Source organism: Lethenteron reissneri, chromosome 52, assembly GCF_015708825.2.
Source record: "Lethenteron reissneri isolate LAM-NWPU_2019-01 chromosome 52, ASM1570882v1, whole genome shotgun sequence".
Lineage (NCBI taxonomy): Eukaryota > Metazoa > Chordata > Hyperoartia > Petromyzontiformes > Petromyzontidae > Lethenteron > Lethenteron reissneri.
The window spans coordinates 8,922,776-8,938,152 of NC_083830.1; the positions used below are offsets into that span (position 1 = coordinate 8,922,776).

Consider the following 15,377-nt stretch of genomic DNA (forward strand, 5'->3'; position numbering starts at 1 on the left):
TCCTCGTGCTTCCTCTCTGCCCCCCCGTCGGTGTGTAAGATGGCGGCCCCAGTGGCGGGTGTGTGATGGCGGTCCGCCGCGCGCGTTGGTGACGTCAGCGGCCGCGCATGGAGAACCGCTGCCACGTGGTGATGGCCGTTCCCGCCAAAAGTTGGAGCGGATGAAATGGCGGGAATCGCCAAATCGTTTTGGCGGGAATCTGCAGGGCGACCCTGTAGCACGTCGGCCGCCGTCCCCGCTCCTCCCGACGAGCTGATCTCCGCCAAGATGGACGCGGCGGCGAGCAGCAGCTCCGCCAGACGGGAGTGTGCCTCGCGAAGCACGGTGTCAGTCCCCCGTCGCTCGACCGGCGCCGTCGGTGGATCCTGCCCCGTGGGCAGCTCTTCTTCCTCACCCCCTGATGCCCGCTGGCCCGCGTCGTCGAGGTTGTCCTCGTGGTCAATCCCGTGGGTCCGACGGTTCCTCCTTGTATCCATGCTTGGAGGACCGTTTCACTTCTGACGCCAGTTGAAGTATGGGAATTGACGGCAGGAACTTCTTGACGGGTAACACACTTTTATTAAATCCTTTAGGTATCACAATACAACGTGTGGTCTCTCTTCTTCCTCCGACACACTCCACTAATCTCGTGTAAGCTCTAGGCCTCTGGCTACACCCGATACACTTGACTCGTGTAGACCCTATGCCTCTGGCTACACACAATATACTCGACTCGTGTAAGCCCTATGCCTCTGGCTACACAATACATTCGACTCGTGTAAGCCCTATGCCCTGGCTACACATAGTACATTCGGCTCGTGTAGACCTATGGCTACACCCACTACACTCGCCTCTGGGTTACACAGAGTCCCGGTCCCCTGAGGACAGCGGGGCTAGGTACCGCAGGGCTCTAGGTCTTCATCCCCGTCTTCCTTCTTCGCTGGTTACACACTGCCCTTACGCCTGTGTGCATCCCCTTTTATAGCCCCTGCTCACGAGGGACGGAGCTGATGCGGCGTCGACGTGAGCGTCGTTCCTTAATGACCCAATCACGACGCACTCTCTCTACGATCCGCTTTCCCCAGCGCGTGTTAACATTACTCCACCAATCACACTGCGCTGCCACCTGATCACTCCCTCTCAGCGCGTCACCACCTACACAGCCAATCATCACGCACTGTGCATACGATCCTTAATCCCAGCGCGTATCACCTCTACATTTTTAACGGGAAGGAGATCCTCCCGTCACCGCTCGGCTCGGGGCAACCACGAATGCGCAGATGCGTGCTATGGCGCCACGTTCAGCGTGGTAAAATAATAAATTGTTATGAAGTGTGATTTTATTAGTTTACATTTGACCGATGGGAAAAACGAATAGCGCGTTTTCGCCGGGGGCTTATTGCGTTGTATGTACTTTGTTGAAACGAATACCCAACAGTTTGTCAGTTAAACGCGTTGTAAAGCGTGTGCAGACAGAGAAAGAAACAGACAAAAATGTCTTTTATAGGTATGATATCGTTTTGGAAGGTAAAAAAAACTAATGTGATATGAAACATTTGCAGAATGTGTAAATCAATATTGAGTGTGTCTATAAAAACAGATGGTAAGTACACCAATCTTTCTGCCCATGTTGAAGTCTTCTCATGGAAGATACTAATAGCATTTGTCACCCCAATTGTACCGACCAACCCACTTGACTCGCGGTGCCACCTATTTTACGTGCTCAATGAAAGTGAATTAATGTGCTGACCTAAGGTTGAGAAGCTGCCCTGGTGTAATGTTACTGAACCATTACACCACCATCTCCTGGCGCGCCATTGGAAACAATGGAGAAAATGTCTTCATTCCACCTGCCTTTTTACACCCAGCCATATGCATGGGTTAATCACAGTGCTGGCAACAACTTGTGCAGTGGAAACCTACACAGACTATCTTGCCCATGAATCGTGATGATGATCGAATCACAGTTATTCAATCGGCAGACAGATCTCGTGTGGTGGGGTAAAGTGTGGGTACTCCGGTCCCTTCCGTGACGTCTGGGCAGCGTGGAAGAGTAGGCCAAACACACATTCTAGTGGAGGCACTTTTTCCAGCAGTTGCGTGGACAAGAAATATCAGGGCAGCAACTGTACCTTTACCTAGCCTTAAGTCGGAGCGGTAGTGCAGTGATTAGTGAAACTCCGCTATGAACCCAGGTATCTGAGTTACATTCCTAGCCACGGCTAACAGTGGCGAGTGATAACTAAATGTGTGCTGGTCGCCCCCCCCCCCACTTCACCAACCCGCACTGCACCGGCTGGGTGACGTATGGTTGAGGAACCTCTGTGACCGACACGGCGTGTGGCCAGGCATGGATTTAGTAAGTGTCTGTAAGTTGTTGTTGTTCTTAACAACCTTTTATGTGGTTTTTGCATCCAGATAGTCTACATGCTTTTACAGCTTTTACAATACTGAGGTTGCAAGGTTATTTTTGTTGAACCCTAGTCTCATAGCTCAAGAGACTGGGATAGTCTAATTTGCAAAAAGTGGTATAAGTCTCCATCATTGGGGGGGGGAGGGGGATGTTTGCCTTGCGTATAATCCCAGTTGTGTAATTTGCAGTGTCATTTTCGAATCTGACAAACGTGGACCCTGACGCCGGCACCACGATGGCCTACCCTTGCGAATGACGTCGGGGGATCTTCATCGTCCACCGTGAAGGCGGACGGCGCGTATCGTCATGGTTGTTCCACCCGCCGCAGTATTAACCAGCGCGGCCGCTTGATTCGAACCGCGAAACTGTGCAACAAGTGGCGAACGCGTGACTGCTAGGCCGTGTCAGGTGGTGGCAGAGGGCGGTGGAATATCTGTTACGGCCACGTGCACTGTTGTATCAATTGGCTTCCCCCCCCCCCCCCCTACTGTGATGCGTGTCGTGGTGTGGGCAGTGGTATCGCTGTCAAATGTGTTGGCATTGCAGCTGCACCGGGGTCCCGTGGGCCATATGGGGGGCCAAGTACCAGGTTCCTAAAGAGGAGGACGTTCGAGCGATGGCTGGGGCCCCATTTATTTCCTTGTGCCGGACTTCGACGCCACAACATGCAATGCTGCCAGGTGCATTGTGAATCGTTGTCCTAGGTCGTTGAGCCCGACTGGTACTACCAAAAGGGTTTCGTGTGAAATCAAGAGGCTTGTAGGGCCTGACGGACTACAGCTGCCAAACGGTTTGGTGTTAATTAATGTGGGTCAAAGAGTGAGACTACGGACAAAGATCCTGGCAAATTTCAGTGGAAATAATGCAGAAGGAGGATTGCAAATTGGAAGTGACCTGTTAATGAAGACGAACGAGTTGTAGTACCTGGGTGCAACGATGTGGTGCTGATGGATCACTAGAAGGAGATGAGAACAAGAAGAAGGGCTGGATGGCTGAAATGGCGAGAGATGACTGGTGTGGTGTACGATAAGAAGCTCCCAGTTTGGTTGAAGGGATTAGTGTCCAAGACGGTGGTGAGGCCGGTTGCTATTGTATGGGGCCGAGTTCTGGGGCACAAGAAAGAGGGAGGACCAAGCTACGTCAGTCACAGTGATAAGGATGTTGTGGTCGATGTTGGGTTTAATAAGGAAGGACAGGGTGAGAAATGAAGAAGTGAGAGAAAGACTCAAGGTGATAGAAAGCACAGAGAAGATGAGAGAGAGAAAAGGCTCTGGTGTGGTTCAGTCATGTGGAGAGACAACAGGGACATGTGGGTCAGAAGGTGCAAGTGATGCAAGTGGAAGGAAAATTAAGAAGAGGAAGGCAGAAGAAGAGATGGGAGTGGGGGGGCGATGTGGTGCGATTGGACATGGTGGGCCGAGGATCGGAAAAAGAGATGGCGCAGGACAGGGCAGCATGGAGACGGTTGGCAAGGATAGCGGACCCCTCGTGAGTGGGACAAACGCGTGGAAGAAGAAGAGGGACTACGACTACCAAAGGGTTCTGTGTGAATTCAAGTTCATTTATTAGGTATAGCCCTGTGAGCCATTCGGCTCTTGGATCGGGTGCAACCGCAACAAACAAAAACATGAACAAGAAAACATCTTAAAGTGAATATGTGACTAAGTGCAAACAGAAAATCCAAGAAAAGACAGCAAAAAAAGCACGTACACCAACGCTGTGTGCAAAAATCGCAGTGGGATGCAAGTCAAACAACAACAACAACCACAAGACAACTTGGATTAAGGCCATCAGTCTTACTCCGTACTACAACAAACAAACATGGCCAAACCAGTAAACTTTTCGAAATCACCAAAATAAAGCAATGAAACAGTGATCATAGGAACTGTGACGGAATTTTCACAATAAACGACAAAAAACATGTACTACCAAAAACCCTGCAGCCATAGCTGGCTGCATGAGTCACTCCACAACAGCAGGAGCATCAATCGGAGTATTAAAATTTTTCAATGCACCTTTAAGATCAGCACACTAAATCAAAACACAGGTCATACTTTGCAGCGATCATCCGGAGCGAAACATTGTATTTTAGGCCACTGAATAGCACTGGCAGCTAGGGGTGTACAACTCCTCTAGAGCAGTTTTGAGTGAAGATCTCATAGGTAGTGACTCAAGTTGCAATTTATTGGCGATAGCATTCCAAGAGTTTCATAGAGCCAGACTACGCTCCTCAAGGGTTGAGTGATTCAAGTGGCTTTGAGCTAAAGTAAGGGCTACCAAAGGGATCGGTGTTAATTCAAGATGCTCATAGAGTGAGACTTCAGGCGACCAAAGGGTTTAGTCATTGGCGTAGCTATCGGGTGTGCAGGCAGACTGAGTAACTCCACTGGGACCCACGGGCCAGGCACTGGGAGGGGCCCGGGCGATGGGTTACGAAGATGGACGGGACAGAATTTAACGGGGGGGGGGGGGGGGGTCGCGTTTCATTTCTTGCATCAGGGCCCATGCCATCCACGTTATACCATCGGGCGTGTGTGTTTTACACACACCACCGCACACGATGCTGCGTGTTGCCTGCAGCTGACTTTTGAAGTCCATTGGTTCGTCTCTACGAGCCCCAAGCCTTTTATGCTGGAGCCCAAGAATATTAATATCTTGGCATTTAACCGTTCACCACCCCCTGCTATTCAGTGCATTTGTACAATCTTGGGTGATTCTTAGCTTTATGGATCTATTTTTTTTTAGTTTTGCTAAGTTTGCATCACCGTTTTTAGACTCGCACAGATTTCCTTACCCCATTTGCCTTGTGTTGGTCTGATGTAACGTAAGGTTCGTACAAAACAATACAATTATGAAAAGTATATTTAAGATCACACATTCGGCGTGCTTAAAAACAGCAGCCCGATCCAGAGCTGGATAAGGTTTAGAGCATTATACGTGCAATGCGGCGATCGCATGACATGCATGCCAGGCATGATGGGAGTTGCAGTTTTGTGCTGTTTGTGGCGTGTCGTTGATGCTATTTGTATGCAGCCTGCAAGGTGTATTCTCTTGTGATGGGCTTCTCTTTCACAATCGCAAAAGTGCCCGCCGCGTCGCTCCCGTACACGCACATAAACTTGTTGCACAACGAGGGAATGCATATTGCACATCACCACCACCACCGCCATCACCACCCACACCTATTAGCCGCCACTGTGGTAAAAGTGCGCGCGCGCGCGAGTTTACGGTGGTGATTTGTATGCGGGGATGGGTGTGGACTCGCTTGGTCGTTGCAGTGTGCTCTGTGTGTGTGTGTTATGGGTGTGTGTGTTATGGGTGTGCAATGTGGTGTGTTGTGATGTGTTGTGGGGAGCGGTAGTGTAGCCGTTAGCGTGCCGCGCGCTATGAACCCGGCGACCCGGGTTCGATTCCCGCTCACGGCCAACACAAGTGGCGATTATCTGAACTGGTCCTGGGCCTCCTCTAGGTTAACTCAGCCTCAAATGAGTACCTGGTGCGATGTGTGAATATCGCCACTGGGGAGACAAAGGCGGTCGGGCGTGGTGCTGGCCACCCACCCCCTCGTGTACCATTCCAGCCTTCATAGGTGCTCGCTAACAGCACTTGCCCCTACAGTCTGTTAAGGCTATGCGGGGGATCTTTGTTTTGTGATGTGTGCCGTGTATTTCACGCGCTTTGTACGTGATGTGAGGCAACGTAGCGGTTAGCGCACTGCGCTACGGACTCGGCGACCCGAGTTCGATTCCCGCTCGCGGCCAACATCGGTGACGATTATCTGAACCGGTCCTGGTCCTCCCCTAGGTCGACTCAGCCTCAAAGTATTACCCAGTGTGGTGTGTAAACAATGCCCACTAGGAAGACAAAGACGGCCGGGTGTGGCGTTGGCCACCCACCCCCTGTGCTTTGTGTTGTACTGCCCTTTCACTAACGGCACTTGCCCTAACATTCTGCTGTGGCTATGGGGGGGGAAATCTTTGTTTTGAGTGTTGTTATTGGTTGTGACGGGTGTGGTATGTCGGTGTGTGACGGGTGAGGGATGTGCCGTGCGTGACTACATGCAGCATAGCGACGCTGTGTGCACTGCAGTATTAATAGCAACTGCGGAAATTCCGCTCGCATGAAGACGGGGTTAATTGTGTTGCATAAACAAGCTGCCTTGCTTTCGCTCGCGCGAAAGATCAGCTTCGGCATTGGGGCCGAGCTCGCCCAGAATCTCGCCCATTTTTCCCATCGCCACTGATGCGTCAACGTCGCTCATCGCGTACGCGGACGCTAACGAGACATTTGTACGAACGCTCAAACGTGCGCCATGAAGCGTGGAGAAGTGGACGCCTGGCACTGCGTGGAGAGATTGACAGAAATGCGTGGATGAGAGGACGCACGCAGGTTTGAGACCTCGATTGGCTCAGTTGGCTGCGTACGGTGCGAAAGAAGTTCCACATACAGTAGTAGAAGCCCTCTTTAACGATGGCAATTGGTTCCACGAAACCGGTCGTTAAAGATTTGGTCAACAAGCGAGTATGGGAAAGACATGTTAAAGGCTTAATTCATTCGGATAGCATCAAACGTTACCCATTTTCGCTCGAAAAACTTACTTAATGATCTTCTTGTTTCTTTCGGTAAAGTCACGTAGAAGGGAAGTAATCAAAAATAATAAAAACAAAACATAATAAAACAATTCTCACGACGTTTCGGCTACAACGCAAGCAGCCGTCTTCAGGTGAAGAATGAGACACTACCAAACTAGGAGCTTATATATAAGCTGCATTGGGGGTTGAAGAGCGCCTTAACAAAAAGAATGTGCATGTGAAGAGGGATTTAGCATATTCATGGAAAATGCGTAGGCGTTGGGCGGGGGGGTGTCAAAGTCATATTATGCCCATGCATTATGCAGGATCAGCAGCAACCAAGGGGGGTGCAGGGATTAGCAGTAACAAAGGAAAGGAATGTTAATGATATGTAGCTGCAGTTACTCAACAACCACGTAGAAAACTAAAGTATAAACTACATAAAAAACTAAAGTATAAACTGCATCGCACCATCAGTATACTTACTATACTCTATAATAAGCTGAGTTACTAACAGCAAGTAATACATTACAATTTTACCTCGTAAAAATTCTATAATATGCTTCCATCTAAACCTTATTCTCTTACATCACACGAGCATATACCGTACTATATACTGCCATAGATAAACCCAACATTAAATTATATACTGTATTGCTGTAAACCAACCTATATCTTATACATTTAATATCACACTATGTATTATTCTACACACCCTAATGTGTATCGAAATGGTTTATTACGTCCTTCCAATGATTGCTGAGCCAGAATCCATCTTCTCGGTTAAAGTTGTCTCTGTGTTTGTATATGTGGATCGCCTCATGAACGAATCTCTCATGATAGCCAGATGGCTTGCAGAGAACCTCTGTCTTGGAGAAGTCAATATCATGTGAGCCCACTGAGTTGTAACAGTGATCTGCCACGGCTGAGGTGTTAGTCCTACCGTGTTTCAGGTCAGCTTTATGTTCACGGATGCGGTCCGAGACATGTCGTTTGGTTTCCCCAATGTAACTGCTACCACAGAGGAAACTTAGTTTGTAGACGCCAGGGTACTGTATGTCTGGAACCACATCTTTTACAGACGGTACCAGATCACGGATTTTATGTACTGTGTTGAATCGGACCTGGATCTTGTGTTTAATCAGGATTTTGGAGATCTTTTTTGTGACCCCAGATCTCCAAAATCCTGATTAAACACAAGATCCAGGTCCGATTCAACACAGTACATAAAATCCGTGATCTGGTACCGTCTGTAAAAGATGTGGTTCCAGACATACAGTACCCTGGCGTCTACAAACTAAGTTTCCTCTGTGGTAGCAGTTACATTGGGGAAACCAAACGACATGTCTCGGACCGCATCCGTGAACATAAAGCTGACCTGAAACACGGTAGGACTAACACCTCAGCCGTGGCAGATCACTGTTACAACTCAGTGGGCTCACATGATATTGACTTCTCCAAGACAGAGGTTCTCTGCAAGCCATCTGGCTATCATGAGAGATTCGTTCATGAGGCGATCCACATATACAAACACAGAGACAACTTTAACCGAGAAGATGGATTCTGGCTCAGCAATCATTGGAAGGACGTAATAAACCATTTCGATACACATTAGGGTGTGTAGAATAATACATAGTGTGATATTAAATGTATAAGATATAGGTTGGTTTACAGCAATACAGTATATAATTTAATGTTGGGTTTATCTATGGCAGTATATAGTACGGTATATGCTCGTGTGATGTAAGAGAATAAGGTTTAGATGGAAGCATATTATAGAATTTTTACGAGGTAAAATTGTAATGTATTACTTGCTGTTAGTAACTCAGCTTATTATAGAGTATAGTAAGTATACTGATGGTGCGATGCAGTTTATACTTTAGTTTTTTATGTAGTTTATACTTTAGTTTTCTACGTGGTTGTTGAGTAACTGCAGCTACATATCATTAACATTCCTTTCCTTTGTTACTGCTAATCCCTGCACCCCCCTTGGTTGCTGCTGATCCTGCATAATGCATGGGCATAATATGACTTTGACACCCCCCCGCCCAACGCCTACGCATTTTCCATGAATATGCTAAATCCCTCTTCACATGCACATTCTTTTTGTTAAGGCGCTCTTCAACCCCCAATGCAGCTTATATATAAGCTCCTAGTTTGGTAGTGTCTCATTCTTCACCTGAAGACGGCTGCTTGCGTTGTAGCCGAAACGTCGTGAGAATTGTTTTATTATGTTTTGTTTTTATTATTTTTGATTACTTCCCTTCTACGTGACTTTACCGAAAGAAACAAGAAGATGAATCCCTGCAGTCACGAAAGCTTTAAATCGAAATTTACTTAATGATATTTAATCAATGCATGAAGTAATACTTACTGTACCTACAACAGCCCGCTGTTAACAGGAGAATGGTCGGTAAGCGAACACATTGGGCTCTGGAGGCACTACACTACTATACACTTCACTACTATACACTACACTACTATACACCACTACTATACACTACTACTATACACTAAACTACTATACACTACACTACTACACTACACTATACACTGGGCTCTGGAGGCCTGTCGTTAAGCAATTAATCATTACCAAGGGTGGTCGTTAAAAAGGGTTCTACTCTACACTACACTATACACTACACTACTGTACACCACTACTATAAACGACACATTGGGCTCAATGGAGGCCGGTCGTTAAACGATTACGGTAGTCATCAACAGGGATGGTTGGCAAGAGGGGTTCTACTGTACATACATACGTCTTACTGACTGTTCAGAAAGCGTTCAGTGGGTTTCGGTGAAAACGCGTCGAGAGAAGGGGCCGATGACCGAGAGACCAAGAATAGTGCCGGAGCGGCAGCCAGAGGAGGAGGCCAATCCTGCCGGAGAGGACGTCCACAATGGAGGTGGAGCGATGAAATCAACTCGTACGCCGGCTGCTGGGCGGATTATTACATTGATTGTTTCGTGCGGTCAGCGAAGGGACTTCGTTTCACTGATTCGTTTCTTAAGTGATGTGGCCACCGCAGAGAAGTTTGCGGGCCAGCCACTGCTTTGGAGAGGAGGCTTTTATCCAGCGGTGAATCGATCATGGTGGGTGGTGGCGAACGTGCAGCAATCGTAAACAAAAAAAACAATGATCGTCTATTAAAGATGCGTGGAAGCGAGGGAACGTGTTGAGCCTGGCCGGTGTGTTTGATCGCATACTGTTGAGTCCGGTTCCTTTACTTTTTCAAAGGGATCATGTAATCGTGCTTTAATCTTATTCTGTTAGGCGAATGCCACACTGGGATTCGTCTATTTGCCATCTGTTCCTTCTCATTCAATGGGGAGAGACACCAGTTCGGCTGTCGAGTGATAACTGTATCTTTTCATTATTTGTTTTCCCCTTTCCCCCCCCCCCTTTACCAATTAATTCCGGATTACGCTGTGTCGGTCTCAGGTCACGAGTCGAAGTTATTCACTCGGGACCTCTCGCAGAGAGCAGCAGTGCAGATCATTGTTGGAGAATTGTCCCACATACATCTCACATCCCTTCAAGTGCCACGATGGTGAGATGTTAACTCCCTCGCTTCGTACACAGGATGTCTTGGGTTCGATCCCAACGCCTGCTGTATATTTTTAGTTTGCGGTGTTCTCTCCGTGGCCGCGTGGACTTTTCCCCGGGTCCTTCGGTTTTTTCCTCCACATTTAGAATCGTGCGTTTAGAGTGTTTGGCTGCTGCGAATTTCCACGTTATGATGAGCCGCTTCGTTGAGCTATCAATTTGTGGCCAGGTCGCTTCTGAAAATGAGCTGTACAGGTAAGGATCAAAGTTACAAATCACATTCGCCACTGAGAGTTAACATTTCTGAGGCATGGAATTCAGCCGTACTCAGCGCGGAACCAAATTAACGTGATCATTTTGTTGTTGTTCGTGTACATTCATTGAGGAGCGAGCTGAGACCATCATCAGCATGTTACATTTTGAGAACCCGGTTTAATCACTGGATTCGAACCCATGGCCTAAAGCAGTCTTCTACATTGCAAGGCCCGTGGGCCTGCAGGCAGCCCCTAGTGCGGCCCCTGACGCCAGAGGTCGCAATCGGGTACCCGATACCCGTACCCTACCCGATACCCGGCTACCCGTACCCGGGTACAGGTAAGGAATCAAAACCCGTTTGCGACCTCTGCCTGACGCACCCCATCATGCTGTCTCAAACCCAATGGTTTCACATGTGTGGCGGCCCTCGCACTGATGTCTTATCGGTGAAATTGACCCAAAGCACTAACCTACGAAGCTACCTGGCCACCTCTAAGTATTAACATATCTTACATGCAGCGGGAGACTGGGTGAGTGCCGTAAAACCATGTCCACGATGATTATAGCAACAAAACTATGTTCAGTAAAACTCCCATCATTTGATTTCACGTGGGAAATTATTGCCTTTGCACGGTCTAGTTTTAGAGCAAAATACGTCAAAGGTGCAGCCATCACAATTGCATGCTCACACCACTGCCGACGGGAGCTTACCTTTTCGTGCTGTTAGGTTTTTTCGGTAAAGTCACGTAGGTAAAAATAAATAATAGAAATAATAATTGAAATAAAATAATAAATCATGACGTTTCGGGCGCAACACAAGCGTCCGTCATCAGGTTGGACAACCACAGCAAGAAACAATTGCTGATTCGAGCATCTTGGATGAACAGGTGGCGTGCCCGCACTTTACCCCACCTGCCGATGTACTGCGATGCCGAACCCACTTGCACTGCTGGGTGGGCAGCGGCAGCGGCAGAGGCGGAGTGGGGGGGAGGGCACCATTATTTCAACTGCTGTGCTGGCTGGGTGAGATCTCGAAGCAGTGGCGACCACCAGATTGCGAGTCCCATGCACGACACCCGTTTCACCACGGCGGCATCCGGTCGTACAAGAGTAAGCTGCTCGGCTATAATTAGACCTTCGTGTTGACCCTAGTTGCTGGGTTTTGGTCTTGCTCAGAGATGCACTGCATCTGCGGACACTTGCCTCGTTCTAAGGAAACGGAATAAAGGTCATGCTTTTGAAAGAAGGTTATATCTTTTTGCCTCTCCGCAGATTGAGTGACTTTGTGCGTTGGCAATTCTTGCGTTTTTAAAGGTATGCAGTCGATAACGATTGCAGGGCACATGACCTAAATGCCTATGAGCACACTGTGTATACATCTTGACGCAGAAGTGTTCAGGATCAAACTCTACTGATGGAATAGGTGTATGGCGCTGGTGCGTGGTTACAACCGCTGCACTTACTACGCTCTTGTTTACGTTTCCTGGCATAAAGTACCGGACCCACAACAGGATGTTTTCTGTACCCCCCTTTTGGTTTCACTTCTCTCTTCTGCCATAGTTTCTTCCACTTTTCTCCCAGACGAATTTTCCCGTGAGCGTCACGATTTCCTCCGTGCCAGAAGCCCCCTTATCGAAGATGTACATTGAACTAATTCAACTCATTGCTAGGGCCCATTTCTAGCAGCGTAAACATGTCGCAGTTCACCAAGCGTTGTTTTAAGCAGGCCTGACTGCTGATATGACACTGTCAAAAACCGATCTTGAGTTTGCTTCTGTTAAACAAATGCTGCTGAAAAATATTGTACCAGAAGCCTTGTGTAGCTGATCGGATGTTTAAAAAAAAAAACTTTTATGTGATGAGATGGTTATCGGATGGAGGTGTTTTGTTGTCTGCTTATTTATTGTGTTAACTCATTGCAGGCCCAGTGTCTTCCTCGCCCATACTTTCAGTATAGACCTCTGCTGCTGCACCGTGAACTTTTAGACTGTTTAAGTTGTAAGAATCGATTAAACAAATTTCATTGCGGATGTCGTGCACGTTTCTCCACAGAACGGCACTTGTGAAACAAAATCACAAGTGCTGTTCCTGTGTTCGTGGCGCTCGATGACGAATGGGCCCCGTGCCCCCTCAGGATGCCCTGGGACTTGTCGGCGCTGCCTCGGCTGTCCCTGGCGCTCATTGTCATCGTTGGTACTGGGCTCCACTTGTTTTATCTCTGGCTGTGTCACGGTGTTCTTTTTATCGTCTCTCCTATGTTTCTCTGCCCTGCCCCCCAACGGAGGACGGTAGATGGTGGGCAGGGGGAAGGGGGTAGCTGCCTTGATGTGAATCCAGAATATCAAGGGATGCCGGCCCCTTGCGCTCCGACCTCCGATCCGACCCCGGCCAGCTCTGTTGATGCCGGCATGTCGACCCGACTCTACGAGCCGCGCCAACGCTCGGCGCGACTTCCGCGGCGCCTCCTTTAGAGTGCGAGCGCAACTCAAGCTCCCCCTCGTTGTCCCCACCCCCTGCCTCTCGTCCCCCACCGCAGGATGTAAATAGCGCTGGCGGGGAGGCAGCAGCGCCATGTACAGCGGCATGCGGGGCGGCGGGACCGGCCAGGGCGTGGGGCCTGGCGGGGTGGGCTCGGTGCTGCCGGTGGTGGGCGGGAAGTCGCTGAGCGGCGGTGTCGGCGGCGGCGGTGGCCGGGGCCACCACCGCGCAAGCTTCTTCATCCTGCTCAAGGACCAAGATGTGGACGAGCGGTGCGGGCCCGTGCCCAAGGGCAGCATCTGCTTCACCGCCGACGGGCAGGACATCTGGGATGCGCAGGTGAGATGCAGCGGAGTGGCGGCGGTGCGCTTTCTTGAGCGGGAGACTGCCGTTGCCGCCTTGGTTTTTGCGCTTAACCATTTCCCGTTCCGATGACGTACATGTGCGTCATCAGTTTTTCTTCCAGTTCCGTTACGATGACTTAAGTACACGTGCGGTATCGGAACGGAATCAGAAGAAAAACTAAAATAACTTATTTGGTATCGAGGCTCCCGCAAGGCCATGCGGGCAGGCGTGTGGCACAGTTTGGTGGCAGCTATCATGGGATGTGGGCTTGTCGCTACAATTCTCTGCGATGAGTACGATGTCTTTAAAAAATTAACCCGTAAAAACAAAGTTTTTCACTTTAAATCCTTTATATGCGTGGCGGCTAGAGTCCTCTCGTCCTCTGGCTTGAGATGGCTGCCACCTATGGGTCAGATGATTGCCTGCCACCTTTAAGCAATTGGTAATTAAATATAATTTATTTTTTCCTAAAAAGTGTTAAATTTTGGAATATAAATTGTCACGCACAACGAGTCTGTGTGCAAAATGTCAGCTCGATTGGATCACGGGAAGTGGGTTAAAAAACGACCGAAAGATTTGCACGGTCGTAAGCGCGCAAGCAAGCAAGTGAACTTAATATAAAGGATTTAAAAATGACGGCACAGTGCCTCGCTAAATAAAATTGATGCTTAACCGCTTGCGCGTTCCGAGATTTAGCAGTGAACAGGACACCCACACTGCAACTTACATAATTTTGGAATGGGAAAGTGTTATAAGGTGAACAGGCTCGCTCTCGCTCAGACACAGACCCGCTTGAACACGGGGACAGTCTCACAGACACTACTAAGATGTGCCGCAGGCCCCAATTTTTATTTGAATCTCAAATTGAAACACGCTAGCGCGACATCTGCTGCAGTTACATCTCGAGAATCATTCTATGTGAAGCGGAACTGCGCTGCGATGTTTGTGTGCGCGCTGCCTTGGCTGTCTTCCCCCCCCCCGTTTCTTGACTCCGTGTAAACATATTTGACGCTGTGTAAGCACCGTCTCATTACGCGTTTTTTGCTATGTATTTGTCACTGAACACCCGAGACAACCCTTGCGAACGATATGTTCCATCTCAAGGGAACATCCTGGTGATGGATTTTAATTTGGAAAAATTTAAACCATCGTACGCGTAAGGTGGAGGGGCGGTGGGGGGGGGGCGCGGTACCAGCCTCACGACACACCTGTGCAGCGTGCCCCCGTTAGCCACTGGTGGATGTGAGTGCGCCAAGAGGGCAGTTATCGGCTGACCGACGTCGCCAGCCTTCCTCCCAATTGCATTGCTCACGGACACTCCACAGTGCCATCTGACAAACACCCCCACACATCTCTCTGCCATAAAGAAGGGCCATTGCCCGAAACGTTGCCTATTTTATATATAAGTGTTTCACCTCTTTAGGGCATTGTCTTCGAGCAGGGCGCGCTAACCGCCGCGCCAACGCTGCATCCCCCGCAGCCCAGTTGTACGGGGTGATGCATTCATCGATACCCCACTGATTTCTAGCGGCCCTCTTACTTGCCTCTCAGCAGCTGATTGAATACCGTGAAAGCGACGCCCCCATAGCTCACTAACCGAGGAGGAGGAGGAGGGCGTTGAAAGAGATTTAATGCATCTGTTGAGATCGGTGGGAGACGGCGTAGAGGATTTGAAATAAAATGTCGTTTTCTTGCTCACGGTAACTCGACCGTCCTCTCGATGTTTGCGGGGTAAAACGGATCGCCGTGGGCTTCTACGGAAGAGCGCCCACGCTCCCCCTCGAAT

The 15,377-nt window shown here is 49.0% G+C and overlaps 1 protein-coding gene across 3 annotated transcripts in view; it reads left to right on the top strand.

Moving 5' to 3' along the window:
• Nucleotides 1–15,377, top strand: part of LOC133355779 (ubiquitin carboxyl-terminal hydrolase CYLD-like) — a 56,260-nt gene that overhangs the window by 15,346 nt on the left and 25,537 nt on the right. For all 3 annotated transcript variants that reach the window (XM_061573125.1, XM_061573127.1, XM_061573126.1), the window contains exon 2: nt 13,305–13,585. In XM_061573125.1, coding sequence (XP_061429109.1) covers nt 13,340–13,585 — 246 coding nt within the window. In that variant the 5' untranslated portion in view covers nt 13,305–13,339. The remainder of the gene's footprint in view (nt 1–13,304; nt 13,586–15,377) is intronic.